Below are 18,005 nucleotides of genomic sequence, written 5' to 3' on the forward strand. Positions count from 1 at the left end.
AAGCAAGATATTTAGTATAACCTGACTGTTGCCCAAGTAGCATACACAGAACTTTTAGATCTGCACAAAGCATCCAGTTATGGTCTCGGCATTTAATTTTTTCTAAGAGAAATTCCAAGTTTTCGTATGTTTCTTTAAGGTGAAGATAATGAGCGACCGGAACAGAAGCCAGTGTATTACCATTGTGCAGTAAAACACCTTTTAGACTTCTTTTGCTAGAGTCAATAAATAGTCTCCATTCTTCCTTTTCATAAGAGGCAGCTCCTAGCTTAATAACTAAGTCGGAGATATTGTTACAATATACTAAAGAATCTTCTTGAGTAAAATATGGACTCAGGTCCTTTTCTCGATTTCTGTAGAAACTGGTTGATGTACCTGGAGGCAGCAAATTTTTATTACGAAGTCTAGACGCTAGAAGTTCCGAGGCATCTTTGGGAAGATTTAAGTCTCTTATTAAATCGTTTAATTCCATTTGATTAAATAGTCGTGGCCCTTCTTCTGCTTCAAAAGTAACTTCGGGATCTGTGGACTCAAATGCAGACTGTTCCGAATCAGACCATAACACATTCTGTAACTCCTTTGGTGGAATAGGTATGGGTACATCAGGGCCATGAGAAATAGGCCTAATAGCAGATTTTAGGTTCGGGTATAAAATACTTTTCTTATTCTTAAAATTAAATCCCTTTAAATCGCAGGAGCAAAAGTAGCAATCATAAGAATGGTTTTGTGGCCCACGCCACACCATGGGAACTCCAAAACTCAATGACTTTTTTCTTCCTTTTGTCCAACTTCGTAAAGATTCTACACAAACTTTACATACAATATGTAGTGCCCAAGATTTGTCTTGTTCTCATATTTTCACTCCAAAATAGGCATGATACGCATTACGAACAAATAAGGTTATTTTAACTATTTAGAATGGGAAATAAGCCACAATATTATTAAAAAATGATTTTTATTAACGTTTCGACGCCCAAATCGGGTGCCGTTGTCAAAATACAAAATACTATTGAAAACGTTAATAAAAATCATTTTTTAATAATATTGTGGCTTATTTCCCATTCTAAATAGTTAAAATTGTAAAAATGCCACAAGAAAATAGCTTCAGAACAACAAATAAGGTTATGTTATGTCTTTGTTTTGCAACCACAAGACTGACACAAATATAATAAAAGCAGTCTGCATTATTAACACAATGTCTCCTTTTCATAGCTCGAAAAAAGAATAGAATAACAAATAAATAGCACTAATTCGAAACACAGCGATAAACCTCTTCGAACTGCTAAAAACAAACAATTGATTTTGATGCGTGATGCGTTTATTTACAACTGGGAGAGTGCAGCCGCGGTATTGCACTAGCTCACTAATTTTACAGTGTTGCCACAATTCAGAATTTTATTAAAATATTTTTGGACAAGTGTGTGGCATATATTTACACTAAAAACCGTTTTTCTAATTTTATATGTAAACTTTTCGTATAATCAAGGAATTTTTATAAGATCTCGATTTGCGAAAAATTGGAAGGTGATAGAAAAAACCTAATGTCAGTTTCGGATTCCCTCCTCAGACGTTTCCTCATTGCTGAGTGTCGTGATTCCCTATAATACGAGCAACTATCTCTTTCCATCGGCTTACGTCCTGAGCTTCCCTCATGGATTCAGATAATGTTTTTCCACTGGCTTTGTACTTGATCGGTCCATCGAGTAGGTGAGCGACCTCTACTTCTGCGCCCTTCAACGTTTTCCGAAATTATAAGTCTCTCAAGATTATCATCACTTCTTCTTGCAATATGGCCGGAAAATTTTAAGACGGTGGAGAGGCAAATAGAGGAAAGTCGAGTCTGAATATTAAGCTCTTGGAGGATTGAGTGATTTGTTCTGTGTTCCGTCCATGAGATCCGAAGCATTCTTCTCCAGCACCATATTTCAAAGGCGTCAATCCTTTTTCTGTCGTCCGATTTCATTGTTTATGTTTCGATTCCGTAATTAAATATGGGAAAAATTAAGGCACGTACTAATCTTATTTTGGTGTTCTTCGACAAGGAGCGATCTTTCCAGATTTTCGATAATCGACTCATAGCGTTTTTGGCCATGCCTATTCTTCTACGTATTTCTGTTTCACAAGATCCTGTATTACTGATGTAGGATCCTAGGTAACTCGTTAACCACTTCAAACTGGTCCAAGGCTCCTGTTGTCTGAAGTGAATTTGAATAATCTACTATCATAATTTTTGTTTTTTGTTTATTGATCTTGAGACCACATCTATTGCTTTCGGCTTCCACTAGCTGCAGCAGGCTGGACATTTCTTCTTCGGATGGAGTTATTAATGTTGTATTATCTGCATATCTGAGATTTGAGATCTTCTTTCCTGCGATAGAGATACCGCCATTCCATTTGTCGAGTGCTTTTCTCATTATATATTCACCATAGAAATTAAAAAGACTTGGAGATAGAATACATCCTTGTCGGACTCCTCTACCTATTTTAAAAGGATCGGACTTATGGTTTTCAATTCTTATTCTGGTTCTCATATAGGCTTTTCACTAGAGCTGACAGATGATCAGGAACCCCCATCTTATGTAGAACTTTCCACAAAACTGTCCAGTTTACACAGTCAAATGCCTTTTGATAATCCAGAAAGCAGATGATCATCGGAATTTTGAATTCTCGTGCTTTCTCAATGAGTTGTCGCATATTAAGAATTTGCTCCCTTGTGCCTTTTAACAGAATTTTATTTGGGTGTGAAATTGGTGAAATGGTTCGGGAGTTACTACATTTTGTGGTTACGCCTTTCTTATGAATGGGAGTAAATAGTGCGGTACACCAATCACTGGGCGTTTCGGATTCAGGAGGTCAAAATTACCTAAGAAAGGATGTTTATTTTAAAACATCAAATTCATTGTTGGCCTGTGAACCGGTGACCTACCTAAAACGGACGCATATGAAAGGCACTAGAAATTTGCAATTGATGAAAGCTATTCATCTCTGAAAGATAAATAAACGTAGCAGTTTTCGTTTTTCTAAACAGTTTTTTTTTGAAAACTTTTTTCAAATTCAAAAAACAAGAAATTTTCCGTAAGTATCAAATTTTCTAGAAAACGGTGCCACATACCGAATTAAAGCAAGAATACAAAGTTCTAGAGAAAAAAGTTATGCGATAAAATAATAACCGTTGCCCTTCCCAAAGCGGACGCCTATGACCGGTACTAGAAATTCGTAATTGATGGAATCGATTTATCTCTGGAAAATAACTAGGCGTACTAGTTCTCGTTTTTCTAAATAGAAGCGTTCTGGAGATATTAAAAACAAACTAATTAAAGACGTCATCTTCAAGGAGCTCTAGCTTTCTTAGTAATCATTTTCGGACTAGGTGAATTGGGTAAATTGTCTTAAAAGTATCTCAGGAATCTCCGGTCTTCGTTTGACAGGATAGTTTCTGGATACTCTGTATACAAGAAATAATACAAACTTCGTAATATTACTACCAGTGGCGTAGCTGACAGGCCGGCAGGGCCCGCAAGGCGGGGGGCCCCGACGTTAGGAGAGGCCCCTTAAAGCCTTCAAGCTTAAAACATTAACCGCCACATTAAAATTTTTTGTTTGTGCCTTCAGGCTCCACGTCCAGAATCTCAATGTTAATGTGAATTATATTTAACTCACTGAGCGCCTGGGCCAAACAAGGCGTGAGTTAAATAGAACTCACGTGGCGTTCAATGTGTTAATACTTGTACTTTTTATAAATTGGGGATTAAAACATATTTTCCTAATGAGCATCAAAGTAGGTAATTTAGAAGGAAATAATGAAGCGGGTAATTAACGTAACTCTTACTCTTTTCGGGTGCAATTTAGCGTTTCGTATTTTCATGGACATGTTGGTAGTTTAGATGAAAGTGAATCCAAAAAAGGTAATTTTTTGTCGGTGGTTCTTTTACTAGCTAAATTAATCGATAAAAACAATAACTTGTGAAATAACATTGAAAAAAAAAACAAATTACTTGAGCTACCAAATACAAAAACGAAGTTATAAATTTGCTGGCTCAAGAAACTGAAAACAAAATGATTAATTTAATTAAAAAAAAAATTTTTATTCAATAATTCATGATACCACAAAAGATATTTCGAAACACTATCAGCTTAATTTTATTTTCCAGTATGTAACTTGAGATGAAAATAATTTATCAAAGCAGAAGTTGTTGAAAGTTTTTTGGGATTTATTCGCATGTTAGACCAAAGTGCAGAAGGTCTTAATGAAATTTTAAAATTTATACAGTCAAAGCACCTTTCCGTACACAACTGCAGAGGAAAGGGGTATCATGGGGTAAGGGTTATGAGTGGTGTATATTCAGGCGTACAAAGACGTATAACTGACATTGAAAAAACAGCTTCCTATGTTCATTGTGCATCCCATAATCTGAACCTAGTGTTGAATGATGCCGTTGTTGGTGTACAGGAGTTGGTTTTTTTAGAATATAATTAAAAAGATTATGTTTTTTTAGTGCCAGTATTAAAAGATAGGATGTACTATGCACTATTATCACTTTGTATCCATCGCGTTTGCCAATACTTAAACGGTTATGTGCAGTGGCGGCTCGTGGTTTTTACAATAGGGGAGGCTATACCTAACTGTAAAATATCTAGACAAATTTTGAACTAGCATAAAAATGCGCCAAAAAATGCAATTTAAGGCCCCATTTTTTGACCATTTTTATTTACATTTTATAATATCATCATAATTCATAATTTCATGATATCATGTCATTTTAAAAATAGTTAGTTACTAATTGTAAAAGTTAAATACCAAAGTTTGTGTCGTTTATTTGTTAACAATTCCTTCTCTAAGTTTTGCAGTCCATACAGGATGAAGCTTCACATTTTTTAAGATACTCAACTGAATTTTTTTAATTCTAAACGCGGCCTACTGCGAATTCAAAAACACGATGAATTACCGATATTTTGATTTGAGTTAAAGATGTCGGAAGAACAAGTTGTTCCAAATATTATTCTAACCCCACATACCAAATTTCATAACAAAATTCGCACTTCTAGATTTTTCATTATTTTTAGTCAGCACCCGAAAATTCGTTTTCCCGAGACGCACGCAACGGAGCCGAGAAGCTACTTTGCCTCCCTTGGTATATCTCCGGGCAGCGTGTGATGGCACCGTAGATGCCACTGTTAGGACACCGGGTCTCCTTAGGCTACGGCTCCACGGGCGAGAAATTGACGCTAGCAGTAGCAGTAAACTGAACGTAAGGTTCCGCAGAACGGAATAGGAATAGCCGAACTGTACTGACTACACGACTTGTGCGTAGTCGGTTCAGTTCGGCTATTCCCATTCCGTTCCGTGGAACCTTAAGTTCATTTTACTGCTACTGCTAGCGTCAATTTCTAGCCCGTGGAGCCGTAGCCTTAAATGCGCTGCTCGGTGCATCAGCTACGGAGGCTGCTTCGCTTCTCGGCTCCGTTCATGCATCTCGGGATAACCCAGGGTCCTGCCTACAATAATAATAAAACTGAGGCGCGACCATGCGTTCTAATGCTAATGCTCCGTGCGTATGGATATTTAGTGACAGTGATAATATGGAATTTACACGTTGTATTGGGACTGTGCCAGTTCGGCAAAGCGACCCCTATTTCTATGCTCTGCAACTTTATTCGCACTTTTAATTATATTGTCCAATTATGTTAGTCCTGGTTACTGGATAATTGTCAAGGCCATAGCCCAAAAAAATAATAAGAAGAAAAAATAAGATTCAGGTTATGTTATCAAAACGTAAACAATTGTATGTAGTAAATAAAATTAATTATTAAAATGCAGTACTGCAAGTAAAATACAATTAATTAATATTATAATATATTTTATATATTTATATAATAATTACATATCATATCAATATTGTGGAGTAATATATAATTTTTCTGCTTCAATGACAGAAGGTATGAAATATACGTCAATTTGACAATTTCAATTGACAATATGAATTATTTAAGATAGTTGCAATATTTCTCCGCGACTCGCGCACGGTCGTTTCTCGTTTCCCTTCCAAGTACATGCACACCGCGAATAATAGTGAGAGTGCTTGTTTTTTTCGCGATTCATGATAAACAAAACAGTGTAGCGTGTGTAAAAAATTTATGGGGAGGCTAAGCCTCCCTTGCCTCCTCTCACGAGCCGCCACTGGTTATGTGAAACCCGGTGGTCATCCAGACATGATGCTGTTATGGCTTTGCGTCGAGCTTTCCGACAAGTAATGAAATCTTTAACGAAAATTTCATTGCTATCTAAAAAACGATGAAAAATTATAAGTTAATGCATTATTAGATCATATTTATGAATAATTTTGAATTTGTCGTTAACATTACTATTCCATCTAAAATATTTAACTTTATTGATCTAACATCAACACTTTTGCAATCTGAAATGGCAAAGATAACGGTCGCCCTTAAACATTTTGAAAAAACTCGTGATATTCTTCTAGAAATGAGAAATTCGTTTTCCGAAACTTTAGCAAAAGCAGCAGGGATAGCAGAATAGTGGGGTATTACACCGGAATTTAAAAATAAACGGATAAAACATATAAAAAAATTTAATATTTAAAAAAATTACTTTTAGCAAAAAAAGTTTTGTAGTTAATGTTTTCAATGTAAATTTGGAATGCAACAACTTACTATGGGCCATTCCACGAACATACGCCTGTTTTGGATTACTTCGACAACGAATATTTTACCGTGCAATATAAGAAGTACGAAAGTAAATGGCGGTAATAATTATTCCAATAAACAACAATGTAATTTGCAATTTACTTTCGTTCTTCTTATTTTGCACAGTAAAATATTCGTTGTCGAAGTAATCCAAAACAGGCGTATGTTCGTGGAATATAATAGGTTTGTCGGATTAAGATACATGTATAATAGGTTTTCATGTCTATTCATAAACTATATGAAGACTTATTAAAGAAAGGCCAAATATTGCCATTTCCACATATTTTAGTAATTATACTGTTATTAATTGTCGTTATGTTTATAATACACTGGATCACAAAAATTGCCGCGGCAGGGGGCCCCGCAATTTTCAGCTACGCCACTGATTACTACCTAGTTCATAAAGTCCACAAAAATTTCATTATCCCATTATCCGCGTAGGAGTGTCTACTTACTCATAACTGTTGTCACTATGTAGTTTTGTGTGTCGACCTTTTAAATTTGTGTCATGTTTAAATGAACCAAATTAGCAACAAAAGTTAAATTGTTTATTTTTGTCAATGTCGTTCGCGTATTACATTTTAATATTTTTTAAGGAAGTATTGTATCACAATGATAAAATTTTGTTTTTGTTTAAGGCCTGCAGATATACCAGAAATTTTATGGTTTGAAGAAGAGACTGAATTAATCCGTAGTTGTGCAGCCTTATCATCCGCCGTTGGTCTTCAAAAAAGTTTCAGCACGTCAGATATTAGCCAGTTACCGTCACCTGAAGAGGGACCCACTCTTCCAGGACTTAGAAATGCCGTATCTGAGTTAGCCCTTAATTCATTGCAAAGATCAGGATTTATTTTGGAGAATGCAAGATTGGACCAAACTTCCAGGTAAAAAATAAACTTGTACTTAAGTATAGAATACAATTTCTTACTAAGTTTTCACAACTTTTGAAATTTGTAGAGGGTATTTAGGGGAGTGCAATTAGAACGAAAACATGCATTGTTTCGGAAAAATTCAAACAAGCTTATATTTTTCTAAAACTTTTTTATTAGTTTATATACATGTTAAAGTAAAAAGTTGTACTCGCAGATTTGGCCGGTAATTGTTTATTAATTGTTTAAACAATAACAATTGTTTTGTATAAATAATTTTAAAAATATCGTTAAATTCATCATTTTACTTTGATCAAATATGTTTCTATTTTGTTTTTGATTATGCTGAATCCGAATATGGCATTACAATTTGAAAATTCTTATACAGAAGCTCTTATACAGTGTGTCTGCGTAGCTAGGAACCACATGGAAAACTTTTTTATTATCAATTTTATGAAAAAAAGTTATTCTTAATAAAATGCTCTAGATAGTCAAAAATCTAAAACTGAACCATCAGATATCAAATTTTATCAATTTTATACGAGTTGTGTCAAAAATATGAATTTCGTTAAAGAGTAAAGTACCTTTATATCCCTGAATATCAAAAAATGCTATTATGAAAAGTTGTTTGAAATTAGAAACTATGTCTAAATATACAATTACATCATTCTAATCGAAAAAAAAAAAATCAATTTTTTCTCAAATTACGGATACTTATCATCATTTTATTACAATTATGATAACTATTTTATTATCACTTTTACGAAAAAAAGTTATTCTCCATAGAATGCTCTTCCTGGTCTAAAATCTAAGATACAACTATCAGATATCAAACTTTTTTAATTTTATACGAGGTATTTAAAAAATATGAATTTTTCGTGAGAGTGGCTTTATTATTCACAATATTTTAATTAGAAGGATATAATTGAACACTAAAACAAATTTTTTAATTCCAAACAACTTTTCTTTATAACAATTTTCGATATTGTGAAATGTAAAGGTACTTTACTCCTGAGTGGAGTTCATATTTTTTGACATACCTCGTATAACATTAATTAAATTTGATATTTGATGATTTCATCTTAGATTATATACGATGCAGAGTATTTTATAAAGAATAACTTTTTTTCGTAAAACTGATAATAAAAAAGTTATCAATAGGTTCCAAGTTACGCAGACATACTGTATAAGAGCTAAAAAAAAATTTTCTGCTGAACATTTATTATTGTTGAAGTTTATTATTAAATGTATTTTAGGTAAGTTTTACAAAAAAAAAAGTTTTGATCACTTTGTATAAACATTTTTTAAGCTGCTAATTTTCGGTTTTTGAATTACATTTTTGTTATCTTTCTTAATTTTCTTAAAAAGGAATAGTTTATTTTATTTTTAAAGTAAAATAATTTAGTGAATTTTAAAGACTACATCCTAAGCTTTAAAAAAGCACTTATAAAACTGTAATAGATCTGTTCAAACTTGATTAATACCGTCTTAAATTGGTGGTAATTCTATAATACTACGAACATTTCAAAAATTACATTTTTTGAGACGTCATATCATTTGAATTAAATTTTTAAGATTTTTTTTGAATGAAACATCATTTAGTAAGATGCTTGAAAGGTAAGTTTTGCAAAATTAAGAGTGTTATAAGAAAAATTGTATTAGTTACACATTTTTAAATCATTTTTAAACAAAATTCATGTAAGACTCACTTTCCGCCCACACTGTACTTACGCCCATACATTTTATTTCTTTCTATTATAACCATAAGATAGCTTAATTATTCTTCTTTCATGTTCAATTTGTAAAATTTCATTTGATCCATTAGTTACAGAATTACATTAAAATAACTCAACCGTGCACTTCGCCGTACGTTAGTTTACAGTGCGCCAATGTTTGTGAGAAGGGTGACTTTAGCGTTATAAATAAAAAATTATAGAAAATACAGATTTAATTTTAGAAAATTCTTTATATAAGGTTTTTTTTGTAAAATTTTCTGAATTTTTCAATGGCCAAGTCAGTTTTTTTCTAAAATTTATATTTTTGGAGTTATTTAAAAAAACATCTAATTTCGTAGTTCATTTGTTTAATAAAAAATGAAGCACCCACTTCTCGAGTAGAACTTTTTGATATGTTGTTTATTAAACATTTCTTAATGAAATTACAAAAGGTTCTATCTTGTTTGATTTTTTCCGAAGTGAAAATCTATATGCACTCCCCAATTTTGAAAGTAACCAAAGAAATAAAATATTTTTGTGGACTATACCTCCTTATTTTAAGAGTAAAACTTCCAATAACCATCTGTGATAAGTTTGTTATTTGTATTTAAGGAGCTTAAATGTTTAAAAATGAAATTAAAAATTTACAATAGATCAAAAACGTTGGTGAAATTTTCAAATTTGGTACACCAACTCTTCAAGAAAGTAAAACTTTGACAAGGCAATTACCTACCTTTAAAAATATCCAGTGGCACGGCTATTAATGTTAGTGTTAGAGTGATTGAGTAAGTAGTCAGACAGTTAAACATGTTGTGAAGTACTTTGCGGGCCTCTATAAATTACTATCTAATTTCATTTTTTTTTAAGTATAAAGAATTTGATTTGACGTATTGAAAAAAAAGGGAATAATTTCATTTTTCTACAATCACTTGATAAAGAAGACTTTTTCGCTTGTCAATGGCAACGGCAACGAAAAGTTGACGTTCACTGAGTACCGTCATTTTATCGCTCTAGCGCGTAAAGTTTGATTTTACGCGCCTTGTCCGTAGCAACCGTACAACCATACAATACAAACACATTGAACATTCAAACTGAGAGATATAAAAGTTAATGTTTTGACATTATAATGACAGATATAATATATCTATTATATTATAATAGTTACAATAAAGTTAATGATTTAAAAATAATTTAATTTTATTAAGTGATTGTAGAAAAAATGTTGTATGTATTACAAGCGCAAAGTGACATTATTGCTTTCGAGTAATTACCTCTCAAGCAATAATGTATCACTTTTCGCTCTTAATACGTAAATAACTATTTTACATAGGTAGGTATATAATACATTAATTTATTTTCTTCTCCTGAAGCGGTCTGTTTTCCATTGGTCGTACTGCGTGCAATTGGCTTATCGTATATATTTCATTAACTATATAGGGACTTTGACAGTTCTGCTGGGTATATAATATAAGCTCTCCGTCAACACCCGATGGAATTTTATGCGGGACATTATTCTTTACAAACCACCTAAGCTATATGCAAAAACTACTGCTTTCTCGGCGTATCTAATGGTTTTTAGAAAAATCTATTCTGCAACGGGAAAACGTGAGATGTCTTGTACTGCTATAATAATACTTATGGTTGTATAAAGGCGCTTCAGTAGCAGTGTCAGAACCCTGGGGGGGGGGGGCGTCTTCCAATAAAACACCAACCAAATGACATAAAAGAGATAAACCCAAATTACATAAAAGACATTGATAATAACTTATATGGAATAAGTACCCATACTTTTCCTAACTATCGAGTTTATTGGGTTGAATTTGTTTGTCTGTAGTTTAGGTTTCATGTCTGTTAATGTATTTTTTATATTTCAACAATTTTTTATTTAATTCTGGACCGTGTTACTTCCTCTATCCCTCCCCCAGTAGATCCGCCACTGTTCAGTAGTTTTTTAAAGATAAGACGAAACTACAGCTATGCTGGTGTTGGATAAATGTGAAGCATTCATGAAAACATGATAATTCTTATGGCGCTCTAGCAGCATATTTTCTATCTCTCTTCTTCAATTTTCTGAGGACTTTTCGGAGGTTTTCTCAAGACTAAAATACGATGCATCTATTTTTGACAGCGAATTCATATGCAACACGCATATATGCATCAAGAAAATGAGTCTCTCTTCTTTCAATAATAAAAATATTTTCTAATGAATTTTTTTAAATGGGAAATAAGCCACAATTTTACCAAAAAAATGAATTTATTAACGTTTCGACGCCCAAGTCGGATGTCGTTGTCAAAATACAAAATAATACTAAATAAACAAAAATGTTGTTGCTTAGTAAAAAATTCGTCTAATAATTTATTTAATCTGACTCATTTATATCGGCAATTCAGGCATGTATTATACATTTTAAAGTAGAAGACTTTAAAATGATATTGCCAATAATGATGAGTTGCGTTTCCTGGGACGACTTTACTAAAAGATAGTTCATTCGATTACATGAAATCAACCCCAACTCAAGAATATCCGCCACAAAAAATCATAGCATGTGATCTGTCTTTAAAAAGACAACAAATGCAACGATGGCAGTAAAATTCTCGAGCTAGAGATTCCATAGTAAATCACAAGGGAAAACCAGGAAAAAACCTCGTGATACTATCCCGACATCGTAAGTATTTGGGCTTACATTTAGTTTACTTTCAAAACTAATACCAAATTCTGACTTTAATGTATGTATGCTATTTTAAATTATAAATAATATTAATAATACATGGATATTATATAAATAAAACTAAAATATAAAATATGTAAGCCCAAATACTTACGATGCAAGAAGAAGATACACTATGCCATTTCAAACAATTTTGTTTAGCGTATGTTTGCAACAAAGTTTAGAGCACTTAGGATGTTAATAAAAATCTGATGTATCATACTTGGTTGAAAGACAATATGACAATATTTTAGAGATAATAAATAACCAATTTTTATAATCCAACTAATAAAATAAGCGGATTAAAAATACTTATTAAAAAAACGCCATGTCGACATAGTGTAGTTTACCTCCGAGGTCCAGTTTTGTTTTAATGTAATTATTGACTCAACAAGAAAAAATTGTATTTAATTATATTTCGTATTTAAAATGAAAGGTTTGTGGTACTGGAAGACAAATGACAGGGTTGTTTAGAATTTTCATTAAATCCAATAAATATTACCAAATATCAGGGTGGACTCTTTTGAGTGGCCAACCCTGTATGTCACTATTAGTTAGGTTCCATAAATAGCTAAAATTAATAGGCAACGGAATTTTGAGATTCAATAATTTCAAGTACAATGTGTCATGTGTTTATTAAATTTAATGGACATTCGAGGAATATAAATGGAAAATCGGAAATTTCATCACAAATGCATAAATTACTTCATATTAGACCTATTTGAACTTTATAAGCTGTATATAGGGCATGGTTGCCCCTAATCCTGGAGATACTAGATACTAAGTATAAATGACATGCTTACTTGATTTAAGCGACGTCGTTTTTGGGATAGATGGTTGAATGTGTTTGTAGAATCTTCCTTGTCTCTTTTGTTATATCCGTTGAACCGCTTTATCAACCAAAGACTTAACCTTAATACATTAATGTGTATAATCTCTACAGGATATTTAGAGGAATGTATTTTCTCCTAAAGGGAATGTTTTTAGATTCTTCTTCTTTTGGTGCCTATTCGTTTCAAATATTGACGTACATTTTGGCTATAATTATTTTATTAACTGATGCTTTAAATAGATTAATTGTTGTTGTGGAGAACCATTTCCTCAGTTTCTTTAACCATGTTTAGAGATTTTAGATTATTTGTCCAGGGCGCATCTGTTTTGAGATGGACGTTGAGAGGTGACTCAAATTTTTTTGCAGAAATTGCTTGAAAACAACTCAAATAATCATATTTGAGTTATCCTGCCACTCAAAATGGTCCGGAACATTGTTTAAATAATCAAAATGTCAAAATATGAAGGAAAAATTCGATTTTTTTATTAGTTTTTGGATTATAACTTTAAAACTATTTATTTCTGAGAAAAGTTGTACTGACATAAATGTTGCGAAATTAAATTTCCAACAATATAGAATTGGTTAAATATAAAAAAAATAGTCACCCTTGTTGCAAAATAGCAATAATTGCGCAAAAAATCATACAAAAACAAGTATTCGCATTTTATGTTTTTCAACCATTTATGCTAAACTTAGGACCTTCATATTTTACATAGAAAAACTTTATGATATAATAAAATAACACTGTAAATTTCATTAAGATCGGTTTAATAAATTTTGCAAAATAAATTTTGCAATCCAGCTTTCGCAAAAAAAATTCATTTTTTTTTAATGTTGCAGGACTGAAAATAAAGCAGATAGCAAGTTGAATTTTTTTTGCTTATAGAAGTGTACTGTACCTTTCATTTGCAATTTGCAAAATTAAAATCGATTAACTACCACGGCGTCAGGAAATTTTTTAAATAAACATTAATTTTTGGTGCTACGCGCAGGACAGCGGTGTTCGATTCACACAAGTTGATTTCCACCAAAATTTATTCCAATCTTTATCTAATATATTATTTTATTACTCTATATTTTGTTGTATTTTAATATTTTAATTCTACAAAAATCAAACTAATTTTATTATTGTTTGTGAAATATTGTTTAAACAATTGCATATGTTTAAAAATAATAAACTTTTATTCTCTAAGTTAAAATATATGAACAAAGAAAGTTTTTGCTAAAAAAAGTGCTATTTCAAAGGCTAGAGTATGTGTTTTTATTTTGCAATAAACAAATTTATTTATTTATATCGAAATGTAATAAAAATTAAAATGTATCAATCATTATCAAAGGTCATTGGAATGCCCAATCAGAGCAAACTATCCGCTGTCCTGCGCGTAGCACCAATAATTAATGTTTATTTAAAAAAAATCCTGACGCCGTGGTAGTTAATCGATTTTAATTTTACAAATTGCAAATGAAAGGTAAAGTACACTTCTATATACAAGAAAAATTTCAACTTGCTAACTGCTTTATTTTCAGTCCTGTAACATTTTGAAAAAATGAATTTTTTTTTGCGAAAGCTGGATTGCAAAATTTATTTTACAAAATCATTGAACCTATCTTAATAAAATTTACAGTGTTGTTTTACTGTATCATAAAGATTTCTGGGTGATATATGAAGGTCCTAAGTGTAGCATAAATGGCTAAAAAAACGTAAAATGCGAATACTTGTTTTTGTCTGGTTTTTTTGGCAATTATTGCTATTTTGCAACAAGGATGACTATTTTTTAAAAATTTAATCAGTTCTGTATTATAGGAAATTTAATTACGCAACTTTTATGTTAGTACAACTTTTCTCGGAAATTAAAACTTTTAAAGTTATAATCAAAAAACGAAGAAAAAAATCGAATTTTCCCTTCATTTTTTGACATTTTGATTATTTAAACAATGTTCCGGACCTTTCTGAGAGGGAGGATAACTCAAATATTATTATTTGAGTTATTTTAAAGCAATTTCTGCAAAAAAATTTGAGTCACCTTTCAACGTCCAAATGTACTAATATTTTTACAGATGCGCCCTGGTCTATATGTATTATATATATTATTTTATGTCCAGAAATTAATTTGATTATTTCATTCATAGGAGATTCTGACCAATAGAAAGCTACAGAATTCTAAATTAGACTGATAATTTTTGATAATTTCCCGTCGTCAAGTATATTACGTCAGATGCCCTTCGTTGCTATGAAAAAATACATTCAGTGACATTAATGACAATTAATGTTTTAAAAATTATAAAAGTGATGACTTTCAACAGTAAAATATTTATAACAACTGTGTGTTTAATTGTACTAATTTGTACTTACATAAATAAATTACAATAAAATATTGGTTTTGAACAGTTTTATTCATGAAATAATCGCAACAAATTGCACTCGATCTCTAAAATTAATATAGAATTTTTGACCTCGTTACATTTTGACATAATTTCACTCGCCTTCGGCTCATTAAAGTGTCATTAAAGTGCTCATTAAATTAAAACTGTCAAAGTGTCACTCGGGAAAAATTCAATACTTTTAGAGCTCTTGTGCAATTACTACTGATAATTATACATAGTGATAGTTTTTCTAATTTACTTTTTTTAATAATTATTTCACTTCACAAGAAGTACCTTATCACGGCTTCTATATTAGAATTTAGATTCACTTAGATGATTGTTTTAATAATGTACTTTTTAATTATTATTTAGTAAAGAATAGTTTAAAATATTGTGGTAGGGGAGCAAAGTATGCTAAATTTGCAGTCACTCGAGCAATATGGGGACCTATTGGGTTGTGGGGACCATATTAGTGGGGACTTTTCATTTTTTAATTTGATTTTCCATTTCCAACAATCGTTTTTTCCGATTATAGAGCCATCTATTTATGACTCGAAAAAATGTCTCGAATAAAAGTTGCTTATTTTTACGTAAAGAATCCAAATCTGCAATAAAAATTTAGGGGTCCCATTTAAGATTTTAAAGTAACCCCCCACCCCACCTCCGTGGGGTGTCATGTTTGGTACCATTCGATAGATTTTTCAAAAACATTTAGAAACTGTACTTTAAGGTTTTTCGATCTGATGTTCCTTTTGCGAAATATCGCGGGGTTTGTATTTAAAATTTTAAATTTACCCGGTTAGGTTTGGTACCAGTCGATAGATTTTTGAAAAATATTGAAGACGTATTTTTTAGTTTTTCGATCTGATATTCATTTTTTATTCAAACTTTTTGACTCACCCATTTCCTTACGCCCCGCTCAAATTGGCAGATTTTTGAAGTATACTGTATCGAAAGAGAACTCTTGACCGACCCCCGTATACTGGTACACAACTCGAGAATGACGTTATCGAATGTTCGTGGCGGCGGCGGAGGGGTAAAGAGTGTTCGAGAACGTACCTCAAGTAGGCGTGACCAGCTGATAGCTAGAGATGAGCGTGGATTGTTCCAGAATAACAGCTGGGCTATAAATAGGAACTGATTTTGTAAATAAGTTTAGTTTAAGCTAGATATGTGTAAAGAAACCTTGTATAAATAAATTAATAAAGTCGTACATAAATACGAAACGCTAGTTTCATTACAATACACTCTTTTGCATGTACTTAACTTACCTTATCTTAACCTGACAATTTCGAGTATTTTTAAAGATATTTTTTTTTCGGGCCCCCCTTAACGAACTTCTCTGTGTTTAGAGCCAATATATGGTAGAGGTACATCTGCAGGGTACCAGGTTTCTCCCCATATGATAATCTGACGCCCTCGAGCAACTGCAAAAATTTCCGCTTGGGCTCCCCTACCATTGAGAATATATGACGGTATCATCTTCAACTGGAGAATTTTTTTAGTTGCCGTAGCAATTTGTTTTTAAGTCTAGAATATAGATATTATACATTGAAGGGCTAAAAATAAATCTCTGAGGTAGACCTAGAGAAGCCTAACGAGAACCTATGAATTAATTGTTAAATTTTAAAATGAATTTTCAATTATTGATCATTTTTATTGATGTGCTTATTCGTGATGAATGTTGGTGATCAGCATTGCAGTTTTTTGCAAACTTGGTTCGGAGATTCTTTAACCAGGATGTACTTTTTCTTCCTGGATCTCGCCTACCAAATATTTCTTCCTGTAGGATGGTTTGTAATAGGGCATATCTGGATTCATTTCACATGTGTCCGAAGTACTGTAGCTTTCGAGATATGATAGTGTTCAGTTCCTCTCAGTTTTTCTTCATTATAGCTGCTTATAGCCCGGGAGGTATTGTCAAATTTGACCGGAGCATTTTAGCATGGCTTTTTTCTTTTTATTTAGTTAGGTGTTCCAAAGCTTATTAACAAATGATGTGTCAGCTGGCCCAAAACCGGGGATTTTAGGCAAGAAAAGGTAAAATATGAAACTTGATGGAAAAACGCTACAACTTATATGTCAAATATTTTTTTCCGTGACATATCTATTAATGGCGTAGAGTACTTGGCTCATAGCTTTCACCCAAGCGGCCCGGGTTCAATTCCTGCCGTTGAAATTTTTTTTGTTTTTAAAATTGATATTTTATTTTGAAAAATAATTATTTTTTAATAATACCACGTTTTTATTATTTATACGACACAATATAAAAAGTCTGTATGTCTTTTATAGAATCGTAAACTATGCATTTGATCATATTATGATTGACCTTAATAAGCAAATTTGTTGTACATGAACCCCTGAAGGTTGATAAGATGGTACGACCAATCTAAGTGAAAAGGAGGGTGTCCTCCCCCGACATTCTTTTTTATTTTTTGGACAAACTGTCTTTTCTTAATTTTATATGATGTACAACCAAAAGACACATACAACCCTAATTTTTCACTTTTCTATCACTAACCCCCATTTTTAATAGCAATCTAAATATTTCCTTTTTCTCTATAATATAAATGGCCAAGGGGGGAAAATGACCCCAGGTCAAAAATGTCAAAAATGACAATTAACAAAAAAATGAAGTTTTTTTATGGCATGGACTTTATGTCATTCAGCCAGTCACAACATGAATATTAGTGTCATGTGTAGTGTGTATGTTGAGTAAGTGTCTTGTTACTTTGCAAAGTCGACGTCATTAGCGTAAAACTACTTGGAATTACACATAATAGACGGTATTTTACTAAACATCAACTTCAGAACA

At 32.1% G+C, this 18,005-nt stretch overlaps 1 protein-coding gene across 1 annotated transcript in view; it reads left to right on the forward strand.

The window, feature by feature from the left end:
* LOC114326695 (uncharacterized) overlaps positions 1-18,005 on the forward strand; it is a 126,375-nt gene that overhangs the window by 79,508 nt on the left and 28,862 nt on the right. The window contains exon 2 of the mRNA XM_028275108.2: positions 7,341-7,586. Within this exon, the coding sequence (XP_028130909.1) occupies positions 7,341-7,586 (246 nt within the window). The remainder of the gene's footprint in view (positions 1-7,340; positions 7,587-18,005) is intronic.

The sequence above is a fragment of the Diabrotica virgifera genome, chromosome 5 (genome assembly GCF_917563875.1).
Source record: "Diabrotica virgifera virgifera chromosome 5, PGI_DIABVI_V3a".
In the NCBI taxonomy this organism is placed as follows: domain Eukaryota; kingdom Metazoa; phylum Arthropoda; class Insecta; order Coleoptera; family Chrysomelidae; genus Diabrotica; species Diabrotica virgifera.